We start from the raw sequence: 16699 nt of genomic DNA, 5'->3' as shown, positions 1-16699 counted from the left end.
CCCTTTAATGCAGTTTAAAATTGCAGTTTCAAAGGACTTTAAACAATCTCAAACGAGGCATAAGGGTCTCATCTAGCGAAGCGATTGTCATTTTTGGCAAGAAAAATAAAAAATATTCACTTTTAAACCACAATTTCGCAAAGGAGGCTGCTTGCTGCTGTGGCACTTAAACGCGCACGAACACAGAGAGAGAGGGCGAATCCCAAACAGCGCAGCATATAAACATTACGTTGTTTTTCATTGCTTTATTCGGCAAATGTATGTTAATGGACTAGAGTATGAGACACATTTGCGCGACTCTCTCTTAAGTTCACACATGAAGAGTTCTGATCTTTGAAGGGCATACTGTGTGATGATCACATCTGGACCGGACACACCCAACCGCATGTGCCTCTGTGCGTACAGACAACTGCTCACTTGAGCGCCTTTTTGCGGTTAAATTCATCCACACCGCTTACATGTTGCTTCAGACAAGCAGGTGGTCGCGGTTTCTGTTTGCCTCATCACAATGTTTCGGCCGTATTGTTTCGCTGATAAAAGTCTTTCGTCCGAAACCCGAAAATGCTCTTTTGGGCCATTTTCGACCGAATATTTTCGGTGGCCGAATATTCGGTGCATCCCTACTTGATATTGTCCGTAAGCAGTCACCCGGAGTTATATGACACAAGTTCTTATTTCTATAGAGGAGACAGGAATAAAAAAGACCTCGCTTGGAAGAGTGTCAGTGAGGACTTTGGGCAACCTGGTAAGTTGTAATATACATTTCACTTTTGAGTCACGTGACGTTTATCGACCTATGCCGTTTATTTTCCCCCTATAGTAAGGTGACCAAATACAAACTGGTAATTCTCTCGATAAATGCACAATCAACATCAGTCATCTTGCAAACAGACAACCGCATAGCACTTGTCCCTCCCACAAGAAGCGGATCTTGCCTCTGACGGGCGTCAAATGCTTGCTTTTTCTGCGCATCTACACGCGCAAATGCATTCAAACTGTTCAAGCGGCAAACTAGGCACGGTAGACGCAATTTTGATGCCTGAAACGCGGTTGGTGTAAACGCAGCATAAGAGTGCTCCAGACCAACCTTCCAAACGTATGACTTACAGAAGGGATACTTGTAGTACAGCAGGTATATAATAAACTTTAAGTTTATTTATGAAGAGACACTGTAAAAAAATTAAACCTCAGGTGGTGTTGTTAACCGTAATATTATGTGATTCTAAGATTGTAATTTTATATTCATGTTTAGTATTATTTTAAAGGTCATGGTGCGATGAGTAAAAAGGTCTCATTTCTTATCTAAGTATAAGATAAGATGGATCAAGGTTTTAGAACTTAGTATAGAAAATGAATTTCTTGTGGAGGTGGCGTTTTGCAAAGATACTTCTGTCTAGTTTGATCAGGTGCTCTGAAGTATCACTTGCCACGGGTCAAACTGGATTTTGTAGTTTTACAATGTCTTTGTCTCAAGCTGTATATAAAAGGTGGCCTGACTAAATGTTCTGGGAGGCATTCTGTACCCAGAAGCTCCCACACTATGTGTGTATTGAGACATCATGGAAGAAATCTTTAACAAGAATCTTCCTACACCATTTTGGGTGTATTATATCCACGATGGAAGTACTTTGTAGTCCGAGTGTCTATTGCCAGGCATGACTTTGTAACTTTTGCAACTGTTGATCATTTTAATTAATTGGAATTGAATCATATTCTGTATGATATTCTTTAATTGATGTTCTTTAAGCTGGAACCTGCCTGGTATAATAAATTGTTACATTTGTTTCATCTAAATTATTCAGAAATTGTATTGATTTATTTTAATTCTTTCAGAAATGATTATTTCCAATAGATTAGGAGTCTGGTATTACCGCAAAATAAGTATGTCAGGATATGATCACACTGGTGTTTTGATGTTGAATGGAGCATGGAGCACATCACCTGACTTATCAAGTTGCATGATCGTGACTAAAGTAACTATTTTTATGATCGGAGCAAGTATGGGGTGGCCAGACATAAAAATATTAGTTTACCCGGCAACCTCTGACTAGGATCAGAACTGGCAATTTTGTGTCCGTGAGATATACGCAACGGCCAACATATATACTGTGCGATATCGGGTCCCTAATGAACGAATAACTAAGACTACAGGAATTTATAAATAATCAGATATCTAAATTATGATCAACAGATAATTGGAATAATGTACTAAATTCTTACTATATTAAATTGGAGTCAGATTATAATTTAAACACAGAGGTCAAAAAAATTAATTTAACCCTGATTTGGAATTATTCTTCTAGAAGCGCTTCAGACGGAAATAACACGTGATCCCTTCACCACACCATTGGATTCCGTCATTGGGCCAGTGGGTGGGTCCTTACATACATAACTAAGAACGGTTCGGGAAACACGTATTAACGATAAGGTACAGCTTAAGGTACAACTTAAGAACGACAAAGAGCTAAGAAGGTTTCGGGGAACGCAGCCCTGGTTATTTGTAAAATAATGTGAAATTAATTTATTATGTTAGAAATGTCTGTTCTTAGTTCTTGCTGAATAAGCACAAAGCAGAGTTTTCCCTGCAGCTGACATTATTGTACAATGAAGAACTTTCAACCGGAGCAGGTAGATTAAAGCGTAACTAAACCCCTGGTCAGAGTCTGACTCCACCCACTGGCAATATTTGAAAAATGCAAGAAAAGTGGGCAGATCCCAACAGAGATAGAGGGGACGAACTAAGCTCGTACCAAGTGTGTGGTAAGATCGTAACAAGGGCGTGGTGAGCTTAAACCTGCTTATGTCACGAGTCATTTTTTGGACCCAACATCCAATAGGAAAATTCAACTGCAGTAGCCACCGTTCAACCTGAAGAGGGCAGCACTCAGACGTTTTTACCCCATATATTGTAGTATTGAAACACTTTATATCCAAATGTCAAAAGAGTTACTAAAATCAATGAACAGCACTAATAAAGCATCATTCTTACAGATCATTAACTAAAAAAAGTTGGTTTGGGGTTTAGTTACTCTTTAAATATGGCTGTCTTTCTTCACAAAAACATGTCAAAATAAATAAAGAAGATATTCATATGCTGACTGTGCAGTCTGTTATGTTTTTCTCATTCACCCCAGGCTCTTATTTTGTGTTTGGAGTCTGTTTAAATGATGATAGTGTACTTTATGTCAAGTCCTTAAACTTTGAACTTCGCTTGGAGTTTCTGTAAGATCAAACAGAACTGAATTCGTACTAACGACCGACTTGAAACACCAAGGATTTGAATCAGCATTTGCTTTGTGTGAGGTTTTAATGTTATTTTTATGCAGGCCATTTTTTAAAGAATGAAAACAATGTTTCAACTTAAAAACACATATATTCAGAATATTCAGTGCATCATTCCCTCAGTTTCCCCTGAGACGGGAGAAATATAGATTTCAATGTTGCACTTCCTTCTTTCAATGTTGTAAAAATCGTCATTTTCGCTACAGACCTATTACAGATCAGTGGGTGGGACTTACGAAAATACAGGTGCTGAGTCCTAATTTGCATACTATCCGTCCTAAATAGTATTCGAAACTATAATTAGTACATCCCAAATCGTAGTATGTTGAAATGAGTATCCCAAAGATACCCGGATGGTCTATTTCCGGTTAGAATTCGAAGTGCAGATCAATGCACACTCTAACGGCTAATATTGCCCACAACCCATTGGGTGCGGGAGGGAGGAGCTTAACCACACTGACCCTCTTGCGTATTTGCAGTAATACTGTGGCTGTATAAATGTTAACTTTATTAGTCCAACGAAAGAAACATGGTTACTACATTTTTACTATAGTAAAAGCATGGTTCATTTTTATCTGGGTATTTTTGAGTTATATACATAAGTATAAAAGTAAGTATAAAATATGTTAAACAATAGTTATACTATACACTTTAAATATTTTGACTTTAAAATAAGTAGCTTTCGTTACACTTATTGACATGAACGTCAGAACCAGACGCCTCACAAACGACCTGCGTTTGGGTCTAATGATGCTCTGCTTCACTCCTCAACTTGGTAGAACACACTGTAAAATGTATTGTGAAAAAAAAACGATGAGAAAAAAAGATGGGAATAATAAAAGAAGCGAGCCAGACTTCAATACAATACAATACAGCGAAGAGTTGCGGCCAAAAGCCCGGGAGGGGGGCGCAGCCTCGGCCTCTGCTGCGTAGAGGAGCCTGGACTGGGGCGAACTTGGACGGACTAGTAGGGCCAGTAGTCTCGCTGTGTGCCTTCTGTGTGAAATATCTGCATTAGATCAGGATATGAACGTTTGTGTGGTGAATGGTCCTGGGGAAGAGAGGTACGTGTTTTGTTTGTTTCACAAACGCGTTTTCAGCTCACGAGCCAGTGCGTCTGTGGAGTAAAATTGTGCGGTGGACACGTTTGTGGCACCCCTGACTAAAAGTATTTTGCGGGATTGTCTTCTTTGGGATTATTACAGGTTTGGCCAAGCACTCTCAAAAATAAATAAGAAACTGAGTGAAGCCTGCTCCTATGACACAATTATTTTATGTGGTAAACCAACCACCCAAGCTTTGTACCATATATGGACAGCTGTGTCCTGGATACATATTTCAGAATCCTAAACTGGAAGCGACAGCCAAAGCCTGCAGGGATAAACGAACGTCTGACTCTAAAGTGAGTGTTTCTATTGTCTTTCTTATACTAACATAGTGGCATGTATGTACACAATAGCACACAGTTGAGCACTGTTCTGGATGAGTGGGAGTAGCTTGCAGAGCTGTGCATTGTGGGAGTTGTAGTTTTTCATACAAATGCGCCCTAAAATCACATTCTGTCTTTTCTCGCTCAAATAGGTACCAAAATTTTTGTTGCATTTCAACTACAAATATGACCCACTTTCAATGAAGAATAATGTATCTACCGGTGAAATGTGTCACGGTTTTCGAAATTGATCGAAATTAAGTCATAACCTCGAAATTCAAATTTAAAAAAAATGGAATCATCGATATTGCACGCCCACATGTCACGTCCGGTTGGCTTGCCAAGCTGAAAAAAACACACGTGTTGAGTACTGCGAGTCAACCTCCTCTAACTTCATTAGCTACAGCCAGTTAAAGGATGGCATGGCAGATGCAGGAGACACCACACAAGCTGCTCTTTACATCAGAAACAAAAAACACCAAACGCCTCCCACCTTCAGCTGAACTCTATCAGAACATGGCACGCGTGCACAGCAGAACAGCGTCTGTGACAGGACCGGTCGTTTCTCTGAACTGAGATCTGTTTAAGTTTAAGTTTCACAACAACTTATTTCAGTTGCTTAAAGCAACACTAAAGACTATTTGCTCTTTGCTCCCCCTACAGGTTAGAAGCGTAACTGTTCATTACCACTGTCGTAAATACTGCAGCATAGCTGGCTCTGATTGGATTGTAGGTCTGCCGTAAAGCAAGTTTTTGTAGTTTTCACTCAAACTACAGGACCACTAACCGACGGTTGGAGACTTCTTTAGTGCAGTTTAGCCAATAGAGGGCTGCAAAGCGAATGTGAAAGTGCCATTCACCCTGTTTTGAGTGGATGAACCACTGAAACTTCTTTGGAAACGTTATTTTAAGGTAAAAAAAAAACTCTTTGGTGTTGCTTTAAGAGTTATGAAAACAGCATTTAAACACGACTTATTGGGGTAAAGTCTCACGGTAATAAAAGCACGTTTTTAAGGTGCAAAGTACTGACAGGAAGTTTTATTTTATTAGGTTTGTGTGTGTACCGTATGTTTACACTGGCAGCACGACTAAATGGGTTCAAGGTCAGATATTATATTTCATAAAAGTATAGTCTAAAAATGGCATAGCAACCGGTTGAATTGAACTGTGACCTTAGAATCAAAAATGTAATTGAATTGAGGATTTGGAGTAGGGTTGGGTACCGTTCACATTTTTACCGGTTCCGATACCGGTACCTGGAATTCGATACCGGTACCCATCTGTACCTTTTTCGGTACTTTACTCTGACTTAAGTGAATTTCAGTGCACAGCAAAATCAGTAGTGTTAAATCAACACTGCTGGTGTTTATATGAGTAACACCAGACCTGGTGGTCCCCATACATACACCAGCAGTGTTGATTTAACACTGATGATTTTACTGTGTGGCCATAATAAGCCCAAACCTCTCATTTTTAACATTTTGTTATTTATTTTGAAATGTTCAATAATACACACAATCTTTAAAAAAAAAATCCCTACAACATCCAGGGCATATATCTTACATATAAATAAAATATATAAGTAAGACAAATGATCAAAGAACATAAACGTCATAAAAGCAACATATACTGTAAGTATACTTTTATGTAGAAAACAAAACTAGCAGTTGTTTTTTTAGAAAAATCAGCATGTCAACTTTCTCAGGTAAAAGCCGTGCCCGCCCCACGCTCACTGTGCCCCTGCTGTAGAGAACACTCGCTCCGAGGATGTAGAAGAGGACACAGAGATACTTTTTGCCAAGCTGGCCAGCATTGGCATTTGGTCCGTATGTGGTTGATTGAATGTGTCCGAACAGCCACACAGACCGCCTTCTCTTCGCCTATTTATGTAAGCTGTGGTTCTGAGCACAAAGTTTTACGTCGTTTCTGACTTTTACCGTGAACACAGTTTACAGCGCTATCTTTAGCCTTTCATTGATAAAACTAAAGCGGCCGACCTCCGCGTAGTTTCATTTTGCGAGCGCGTGAAAGTTGCGCGATCTTATTTCATTAATTACGCTGAAAAATCAGAAAGCTCCAACATATTCATGTACAAAACAATGTGCAGTATGTTTACTTACAGCACAAGAAGCGTGCACATTGTGTTTAAATAAGTGCTTCCTCAGGTTAAATGTATTACCACTGCCTGCCTTACTGTTACAAATATTGCAGGTAGCATTGTCTGCATCATCCTTTGTGAAATGTAACCACAGGTTAGAGCGCTTTCTGTTCGCCATTGAGCAAGTTGCAAAGGGGACTCACTTCCCACATGATCTCTCTCTCTCGCGCGCGCGCGCACACACACACACACACACTATCGCTATGTACCAGACTCATGCGGCACTCTGACGTGTTCTCTCAGGTACCGAAATTGAGCACCGATTGATTTTATGTGAATCGATACTCGGTAGTACCGACGCAATTCGGTCGGTGCCTATAAAAGTACAGAGTCCGGTGCCCATCCCTAATTTGGAGAATCCTGACACACCTATTAAAAATACATAAAAACGTAATTTAAATATTAAAAATATTCGATTATTATATTACTGTAAAATGCCCATCCTTACTTTGCATGTAACCTGCTAATAAAAACTTTCGTATGACTTTTTCATTTACACTATTTTAATATAAAGACTGTAACTGAGTGTTTGTACAGATGTGTCTCTCTATGTATAATAATGAAGATAACATTTACTACAATCACAAGAATTATTTATCATCTCTTTAACAAAACACATCATCATATAAAAGCTATAATCATGTTTCACAGTAGCTGCGTTTACATGGACATTTGTAATCCGTTTAAATGATCAATCTGAATAAAAATGCTCCATGTAAACACCTCAATCGGACTAAAAAGTGCCAATCTGATTAAAAATCTAATCCGCTTGTTAGGGGTGGTTTATACTGTTTGTAATCCGCTCAAAATGACATGTATACACTTGATCGGATGGATAACTGAAACTGGGAGGCTCTGCGCATGTGCCATCTTTTCTTTTTTTAATGGCGGTTGGCAAACGCACTGAAAGGTGCATTTCCGCCACCTACAGGACGGGAGTGTTGAGCATATTCACACGTGCAATGACGTAGAATTGCCGTAATGACATGTGACGCAAATAACTCGAGTTTGTTTTGCTGAAGGAAGTCACAAGAAGTGATTTCCTTGTTAATTTTGTTCCTATTGTCCGTCCAATTCCCCATAAAGTGATACAAGACAGCGTTGTCCGGTCAGTCCATGATTAATTATCTGATCCACAAACGCGTGTGTTTGGACTCGCTCTCGCGAACGGTCCCTGCAGCACGCGTGATGTAAAATACGCTTTTTGGGCACACGTGAATGGGTGTTTTGCTGCTGCTTTATAATCAGAGGCACAAAGCAAATCTTGAAACAGCGTGAAACGTCTCGGTTACGGATGTAACCCTCGTTCCCTGAAGGAGGGAACGGAGATGTCACGTCGTGACCGACGAATTGGGAACTCGCTTAGAGAGACCAATCTGCTTCGAATACTACTAAAACGCCAATGAACTTGGCATTGAGATATTTGCATAATGCTGGCGCCGCCCCGCCAGGTGCGTATATAAGGAGCACGTGCAAATAGGGAAATCAGCTTCTGTTCGCTGAGAAAGCCGGAAGGTGACCGGCCTAAACAGCAGGTGGCAGCACCTGTGGCGACGGGACGTGACGTCTCCGTTCCCTCCTTCAGGGAACGAGGGTTACATCCGTAACCGAGACGTTCCCTTTCAGTCGGTCACTACGACGTCACGTCGTGACCGACGAATTGGGAATCCCTACCAAAATGCCACTAGGGGCTGACCTCTTCCAGTGTCTGCAAAAACCCTCCAAGTTCCCTCGGGAAATGGAGAAAGATAAGGCAGAAGGCCAGGCACTAGATGTTCCTTTAACCCCACAGTAGTGCTAGCGACTGGAAAGCGCCCTATCTGAGCGGTATAGGGACGCTGCGGAAGCCACCGCCCCGTTAAGGGCTAATGGTGGGCGAAAGTCAACCGTAGTTGAGGTAAAAATGACAGCCGTGGCTGTGTAAGCAAAGCAGTGCTCTGCTAAGGGAAACGTGGGCTGGTAGGATTAACCCCACGGAATAATACTCACAAAGGAACCCATTGGGACACAATGTGGGGCCCTGGCCAAACACGTAGGTTCGTAAGAATACAACTAGTGAAAGGCTGACAGCCAATGCTCCGCAACAAAGGCTGTCAAGGCAGTGGAGAGAGCAAATCAAACCATTACGCATTTTTGCTCTGTTAGCCTTCCATACTGAAACTCAATTTGGAGCCTCAGTTGGAGGCTGCAAGCCGACTTGTGAGTCTGCTCTCCGTGCCCTCCCTGGAGAGGAAAGAACACGAGAGGATACAGGCTCGATACGAACATTGTAAAATCTAATGAACGTATTAGGTGTCGCCCAACCAGCAGCTCTGCAGATGTCTGTTAGCGAGGAACCACGAGCTAAAGCCCAAGATGAGGCAACACTCCGAGTGAAGTGCGCTCTCAAATTAAAGGGGCAAGGAATGCCCTGCAAATTATAAGCCAGGGCGATAGTATCAACTATCCAATGAGACATCCTCTGCTTAGTGACAGCTTTCCCTTTCTGCTGACCACCATAACAAACAAAGAGCTGGTCCGAGGTCCTGAAGCTTTGCAGGCGGTCCACGTAGAATCACAGTGCGCGTACGGGGCACAACAAAGCCTCGGTTGGGTTTGCCTGCTCCAAAGGCAATGCTTGCAAGCTCACCACCTGATCTCTGAAGGGAGTGGTGGGAACTTTGGGCACGTAACCTGGTCTGGGTCTCAAAGTCATGCTCGAGACAGCAGGACCAAACTGAAGGCACGAATCGTCAACAGAGAATGCATGTAAATCTCCTATTCTTTTCACTGAGGCCAATGCTAGTAGGGTCAGAGCTTTCATTGATAAAAGCTTCAGACTCACAGACTGCAAAGGCTCGAAAGGAGGACTTTGAAGCGCTTTCAGCACCATGGACAAGTCCCAGGGAGGAATAGAAGGGGGGCACGAGGGGTTTAGCCTGCGAGCGCCTCTTAAAAATCTAATAACCAAATCATGCTGGCCCACTGATCTGCCGTTAATAAGTGAGTGATGCGCAGATATAGCGGCGATATCAACTTTAATAGTGGAGGGTGACAGCCTAACATCTAACCTATGTTGAAGATATGAAAGCACGATGTTAATAGGGCATTCTCTGGGGTCCTCGCGTTGCGAAGAGCACCAAGTGACGAAAAGGTTCCATTTAAACGCGTAAGCCCGTCTCGTAGACGGAGCTCGTGCCGCGTCGATTGTGTTAGATACCGCCTGGGGTAAATCACTTAAACCTTGCGCGCGCTCAACGACCAAACGTGGAGATTCCACAGGTCGGGGCGCGGGTGCCATAATGTGCCCCCTCCTTGAGAAAGAAGGTCCTTCCTCAGGGGAATCCGCCAGGGAGGGGCTGTTGCGAGGAACATTAGTTCCGGAAACCAATTCCTGGTCGTCCAATATGGGGCGATCATTAAAAGGCTCTCCTCGTCCTGCCTGACTTTGCACAGAGTCTGTGCTATTAGACTCACTGGGGGGAATGCGTATTTGCGCATGCCCCGCGGCCAGCTGTGTGCCAACGCATCCACGCCGAGGCTGCCCTCGGTTAGTGAATAAAACAGGCGACAATGGGTATCGTCCGGTGACGCAAATAGGTCTATCTGCGCACGACCGAACTTCCTCCAAATCAGCTGGACCGTCTGGGGGTGGAGTCGCCATTCGCCGGGGCGCGACGCTCGGGAAAGCGCGTCTGCCGCTGTATTGAGCGAGCCCGGGATGTAAATGGCACGAAGGGACCTCAGATGCTTCTGACTCCAAAGGAGGAGATGACGAGCGAGATGCGACAGGTGACGAGAGCGCAAACCGCCTTGACGGTTGATATACGCTACAGTCGCAGTGTTGTCTGAGCGCACTAGTACATCCTTCCCTCGCAGCTCCGTAGCGAAGCGTACGAGTCCCAGATATACTGCCCATAACTCGCGGCAATTGATATGCCAATGCAACTGGGGTGCTGTCCACACCCCCGAAGCCGTGAGCTCGTCGTACGTGGCTCCCCAGCCCGTGTCGGAGGCATCTGTGTGGACAACAGCATGCCGGGAGACCTGTCTCATGGTCTGACCACGGGGGGAATGTTAGGCGACACGCAGGTGTAATGGTTACACGATGGATGCCGGTGCGCCACGCTCTCCTCGGGACTCGATCGTGAAGCCAACGCTGAAGCGGTCTCATATGGAGCAGTCCGAGCGGTGTCACGGCCGCTGCTGCCGCCATACGCCCCAGGAGTCTCTGAAATTGTTTCAGAGGGACCACATTCTTCCCTCGGAATGAACCGAGGCAAGTCAGAATTGATTGGACGCGCTCTTCTGTCAAACGCGCCGATAAATCGATCGAGTCCAGTTCCATACCGAGAAAAGAGATCCTCTGCGTGGGGCAGAGTTTGCTCTTTTCCCAGTTGACCCGAAGACCCAAACGGGCGAGATGTTGAAGTGTTAGATCTCTGTGTTCGCACAGCGTCCGCCGAGAATGCGCTATTATAAGCCAATCGTCGAGGTAAGCCAAAATGCGAACACCGCTCTCTCTGAGGGGCTTTAACGCCGCCTCCACTACTTTCGTGAACACACGGGGAGAGAGAGACAGCCCGAACGGTAAAACTTTGTATTGATATGCCCGACCCTCGAACGCAAACCGGAGAAACGGTCTGTGACGAGGGAGAATGGACACATGAAAATACGCGTCTTTCAGGTCTATCGCTGCAAACCAATCTCGGGGGCGTATCGCACTGAAAATTTGCTTCGGTGTAATCATCCTGAAAGACCTCTTCTGAAGAGATTTGTTCAGGACACGCAAATCCAAAATCGGTCGTAACCTGCCGCCTTTCTTGGGTACTATGAAATACGGGCTGTAAAAACCCGATCTCATCTCGGTAAGAGGGATCGGCTCGATCGCGTCCTTCGCCAGCAGGACTTCGACCTCTGCACGCAGTACATGTGCATTGGATGCTTTCACCGTGGTGAAACGTACGCCCGAGAATTTGGGAGTGTGCCGATTGAATTGAATTTCGTAACCGAGGCAGATCGTGCGTAAAACCCAACGAGACGGACTGGGAAGCTGAAGCCAAGCCCCCAGGGACCGTACGAGAGGAATTAACGGCACAACCGGTGTACCCGCGGCGGGGCAGCGAAGCGAGACAGGTGGGACTGCCGGTGCGTCTGCCGTGACAGCATAAGCATCTACAGTATGTGTGTGTGTGACACTGACCTAAGCCCGCTGAGGGAGACGGTCGTCCGGCCTCCTCAGCGGAGGACGCGGACTCCGAAGGGGTTGCTGGTGGTCCGGTCTCCGTAGCGGAGAACTCGAACTCCTCAGAACACCCGCTGGCGATAGAGGAGAGGGAGGAAGAGCATCTGACTGCCCGCTCACATCTCTCTCGATCCTCTGGAGACCTGGAGGAGGAATAGGAATGCACTCTTTTTGTGGTTTTGTGGGTGCCGGCTGGGAAGCCGGCGGAACAGAAACAAAACGAAACCAAAGATTTTCCACCCGGCCCTCTACCGGTGGAAGGAGTGGTGCCATCACCGTCTCCCGCTGAGTGATCCCATCCAACTCCAGGTCGCCCGTCTCAGGGCCGCTTCGATTTCCGTTTGCCACGGGAAGCGGGTGGGGCGGGCGGGGCGGGCTGCCGACGACTGTTCCCCCTCCGTGGTCTAGAAGACGTTCTAGCGGGGGGGGGGGGGGCGGAGGAAGCCGCCGGAGGGCGCCCTCGGCGAGGAGCAGACGGGGCCGCCGGCGCTGGAGGGCGAGATGCAGGTCGCTTGCGCCGGGGCATGATCTGAGCGATCGCCTCCGTCTGCTTCTGGGCGGCGGAGAACTGCTGGGCAAACGACTCCACCGACTCACCGAAAAGGCCCGCCTGGGACACGGGAGCGTCCAAGAACTTGTTCTTCTCCGCATCCGACATGTCCGTCAGACAGAGCCACAGATGGCGTTCCTGGACCACCATCGTGGACATCGCACGACCAATCGCCTGCGCTGTGACCTTCGTAGCGTGGAGGGCCAGATCCGTAGTGGCCCGGAGCTCTGAAAGCACAGGCGAGTCGTGTCCTCCCTCGTGCAGATCTCTCAAGGCCTTAGCCTGATGGACCTGCAGCAACGTCATAGCGTGCAGGGCTGAAGCCGCCTCTCCGCATGCCTGGTAGGCAGCCCCCGTTAAACCGGAAGACTGTCTGCAAGCACGGGAGGGGAGGGTTGGGCGGTCCTTCCAGGAGGGAGCGGTGGCCGGACACAGCTGCATCACGACCGCACGCTCCACGGGGGGGATCCCCGTATAACCCTTAGCGGCTCCATCGGTGAGGGAGGTGAGGGGGTAGGGCTGAAACGGCCGTAATCGGGTAGAAAACGGCGACCTCCAGGTTCTAGTCAGCTCCTCGTGCACCTCGGGGAAGAAAGGTACCGGCGGAGAGGGTTGTGAAACCCGGGCAGCTCCAAAGAACCAATCATCCAGGCGGGACGGTTCAGGCTGAGGGGGGTGAACCCACCCTAACCCTACGGTCTCCGCCGCTCGAGAGAGCACGGCCACCATCTCTGGATCAAACTCCGGCGTCACGACCCGTCCGGAAGGGGGGAGGACGTCAGGGTCATCAGAGGGAGAGGGCCCACCCTCGGATGCTGCGTTCTCCGTGGACCCGGAGGGAGGCACGACAGATCCTACAGACATCGTAGAACACGACTCTGAAGTTTCCATCGGCACATCAACCGGCTGTGGATGAGGAGGCTGAGAGCCGGAGGACGAATCCCCCGACCGGCTCAGCACAGTGATGCGGAGATCGTCCTTCGAGAGCTTCACGGCCGCTCCGTGGCGGCGTTCAGAACTCGCTGGACGTGGGTTGCGTTTTTCCCGGAGGAAAGACAACCGTCTCCGCAAATCCACAAGGGACATGTTCTCGCAGTGAGAACACTTACCCCCAGCAAACGCTGCCTCTGCGTGCTCGATGCCCAAGCACGAAAGACAACGCTCGTGACCGTCCTTCGGACCCATATATTTCCCGCATCCAAGATCGCACGGACGAAAAGCCATCCTGAAAAGGACGCTAATCTCCGGATATACGAGAGAGTGGCTGCCTTTAACAAGGCACAAAGCTCTCTCGTATCACTCTTTTAGGGAAATTCACTCAGATGCTCAGTTGATGATGCGCACAGGGAAAGGCAACGCACACACTAAACTCAAAACAAAAAAGATGTAGAGCCTGTGGAATACTGCGAAGCGTCCGCTGTTGTACTGCCAGTCCAACCAACTTCCGCAATCGATCCCAACAGAGTAAAGTAGCTTCTCAGTAGCAGATACTGCCGGCTTTCGAAGCGATAAAAAGCTGATTTCCCTATTTGCACGTGCTCCTCATATACGCACCTGGCGGGGCGGCGGCAGCATTATGCAAATATCTCAATGCCAAGTTCATTGGCGTTTTAGTAGTATTCGAAGCAGATTGGTCTCTCTAAGCGAGTTCCCAATTCGTCGGTCACGACGTGACGTCGTAGTGACCGACTGAAAGGGAACTATATTTGTGCAATGTGCGCATGTCAAATGATCAAATCTGATGTAAATCTTGTGCCATATAAACACGCACATCAATCCGATCACATTATTAAGTGTTCATGTAAACGCTATGATAGGATTTATTAATCGGAAGGATTTTAATCCGATGGAGGCAAAATGTGTCCATGTAAACGTAGCTAGTGTTTTATACCTGACAGCAGGAGATGTGAAGCCACTCTTAAAGGTTATTGGCAGCTCCATAGACGCATCACTCTTCATAGACACACAACTGAACTCTGGATCTGATCTCTTCTGATGATCTGAACTATAACACACAACAATAATCCAGTTAAACAATTTAACAGAGAACTTGTACAGATGTGTGTCTCTATGTGAACATGTGCTGTATAATAATGAAGAAAACATTTACTAAACACAATCACAAGAATAATTTATCATCTCTTTAACAAAACACATCATCATATAAAAGCCATAATCACATGTTTCAGAGTGTTTTATACCTGACAGCAGGAGATCTGAATCCATTATTAAAGTTATATGGTTGAGCCATAGACTGATCACTCTTCATAGTCAAACAACTGAACTCTGGATCTGATCTCTTCTGATGATCTGAACTATAACACACAACAATAATCCAGTTAAACAATTTAAATGAGTGTTTGTACAGATGTGTGTCTCTATGTGAACATGTGCTGTATAATAATGAAGATAACATTTACTAAACACAATCACAAGAATAATTTATCTACTCTGTAACAAAACACATCATCATATAAAAGCTATAATCATGTTTCAGAGTGTTTTATACCTGACAGCAGGAGATGTGAAGCCATTCTTAAAGTGTATTGGTTGTTTCATAGAAACATCACTCTTCTTAGACACACAACTGAACTCTGGATCTGATCTCTTCTGATAAACTGAACTATAACACACAACAATAATCCAGTTAAACAGAGAACTTGCACAGATGTGTCCCTCTATATGAACATGTGCTGTATAATAATGAAGATAACATTTACTAAACACAATCAGAAGAATAATTTATCATCTCTTTAACAAAACACATCATCATATAAAAGCTATAATCATGTTTCACAGTGTTTTATACCTGACAGCAGGATATGTGAATCCATTATTAAAGTTATATGGTTGAGCCATAGACACATCACTCTTCATAGACACACAACTGAACTCTGGATCTGATCTCTTCTGATAAACTGAACTATAACACACAACAATAATCCAGTTAAACAGAGAACTTGCACAGATGTGTCCCTCTATATGAACATGTGCTGTATAATAATGAAGATAACATTTACTAAACACAATCAGAAGAATAATTTATCATCTCTTTAACAAAACACATCATCATATAAAAGCTATAATCATGTTTCACAGTGTTTTATACCTGACAGCAGGAGATCTGAATCCATTATTAAAGTTCAATGGTGGATCCATAGACACATCACTCTTCATAGACACACAACTGAACTCTGGATCTGATCTCTTCTGATGATCTGAACTATAACACACAACAATAATCCAGTTAAACAATTTAAATGAGTGTTTGTACAGATGTGTGTCTCTTTATGTGAACATGTGCTGTATAATAATGAAGATAACATTTACTAAACACAATCACAAAAATCATTTATCATCTCTTTTACAAAACACATCATCATATAAAGTTTTTACAAAACACATCATCATATAAAGTTTTTGCAAAAGTTAGTTGTACCCAAATTTTTGACCGCATCATATTTAAAGTTCACCCAAACCTGTCATCATTTTCTCACTCTCATGTTGTTATAAACCTGTATAAATGTGTTTGTTCTGTTGAACACGACCGAAGATATTTTTAACAAAGTTTGACAAAGATGACGCAGCCACACCACAAATCAGTAGAGGCAGTAAGTAGAAACCTTTTACAATCTTCAGAAAGAGCGTGAACAGAAATAAGCACAGGGTTAGGATTGGACAAATATCTTATCATTTAATGTGAAACTTTGTGAGTGTCGGCAGATTGACAGCTGAGCGGTCAGCAGTGTTTGAGGACTCATAAGCACTGCACTTATTTAAATGTAGAATTACCTCATAATTTGATGATATGAGTGCAGTGATTCCAAAGGGATGTCCAAAAATGTAAGTAATATGTTAAATAAAAACCTTAATGTCTCTTTCTTGTCACCCTGCCCTCCGTAAACCCGCGCCGGTGATACGCAAGATGAGCTTGCACCTTAAATTACCTTAAATTATGGTCATGCAGATAAAAGTAAAACAACATTCAAAACTGTAAATGGTGAACTTTTTGTGTACACTCACAATAATAACTAGGGATGTCCCGATCAGGTTTTT

The 16699-nt window shown here is 44.7% G+C and overlaps 1 protein-coding gene and 1 long non-coding RNA gene across 2 annotated transcripts in view; both read right to left on the bottom strand.

The window, feature by feature from the left end:
- LOC141361385 (uncharacterized) overlaps positions 1–16699 on the bottom strand; it is a 142338-nt gene that overhangs the window by 30286 nt on the left and 95353 nt on the right. The gene's annotated exons all lie outside the window — the stretch shown is intronic.
- The window catches only part of LOC129439028 (protein NLRC3), a 48942-nt gene that overhangs the window by 3704 nt on the left and 28539 nt on the right, over positions 1–16699 (bottom strand). Inside the window, exon 3 of the mRNA XM_073863045.1 lies at positions 14535–14648. Within this exon, the coding sequence (XP_073719146.1) occupies positions 14535–14648 (114 nt within the window). The remainder of the gene's footprint in view (positions 1–14534; positions 14649–16699) is intronic.

Source organism: Misgurnus anguillicaudatus, chromosome 24, assembly GCF_027580225.2.
Source record: "Misgurnus anguillicaudatus chromosome 24, ASM2758022v2, whole genome shotgun sequence".
Lineage (NCBI taxonomy): Eukaryota > Metazoa > Chordata > Actinopteri > Cypriniformes > Cobitidae > Misgurnus > Misgurnus anguillicaudatus.
The sequence above is the reverse complement of the archived record's forward strand: the minus strand, read 5'-3'. Positions and strand labels throughout refer to the sequence as shown.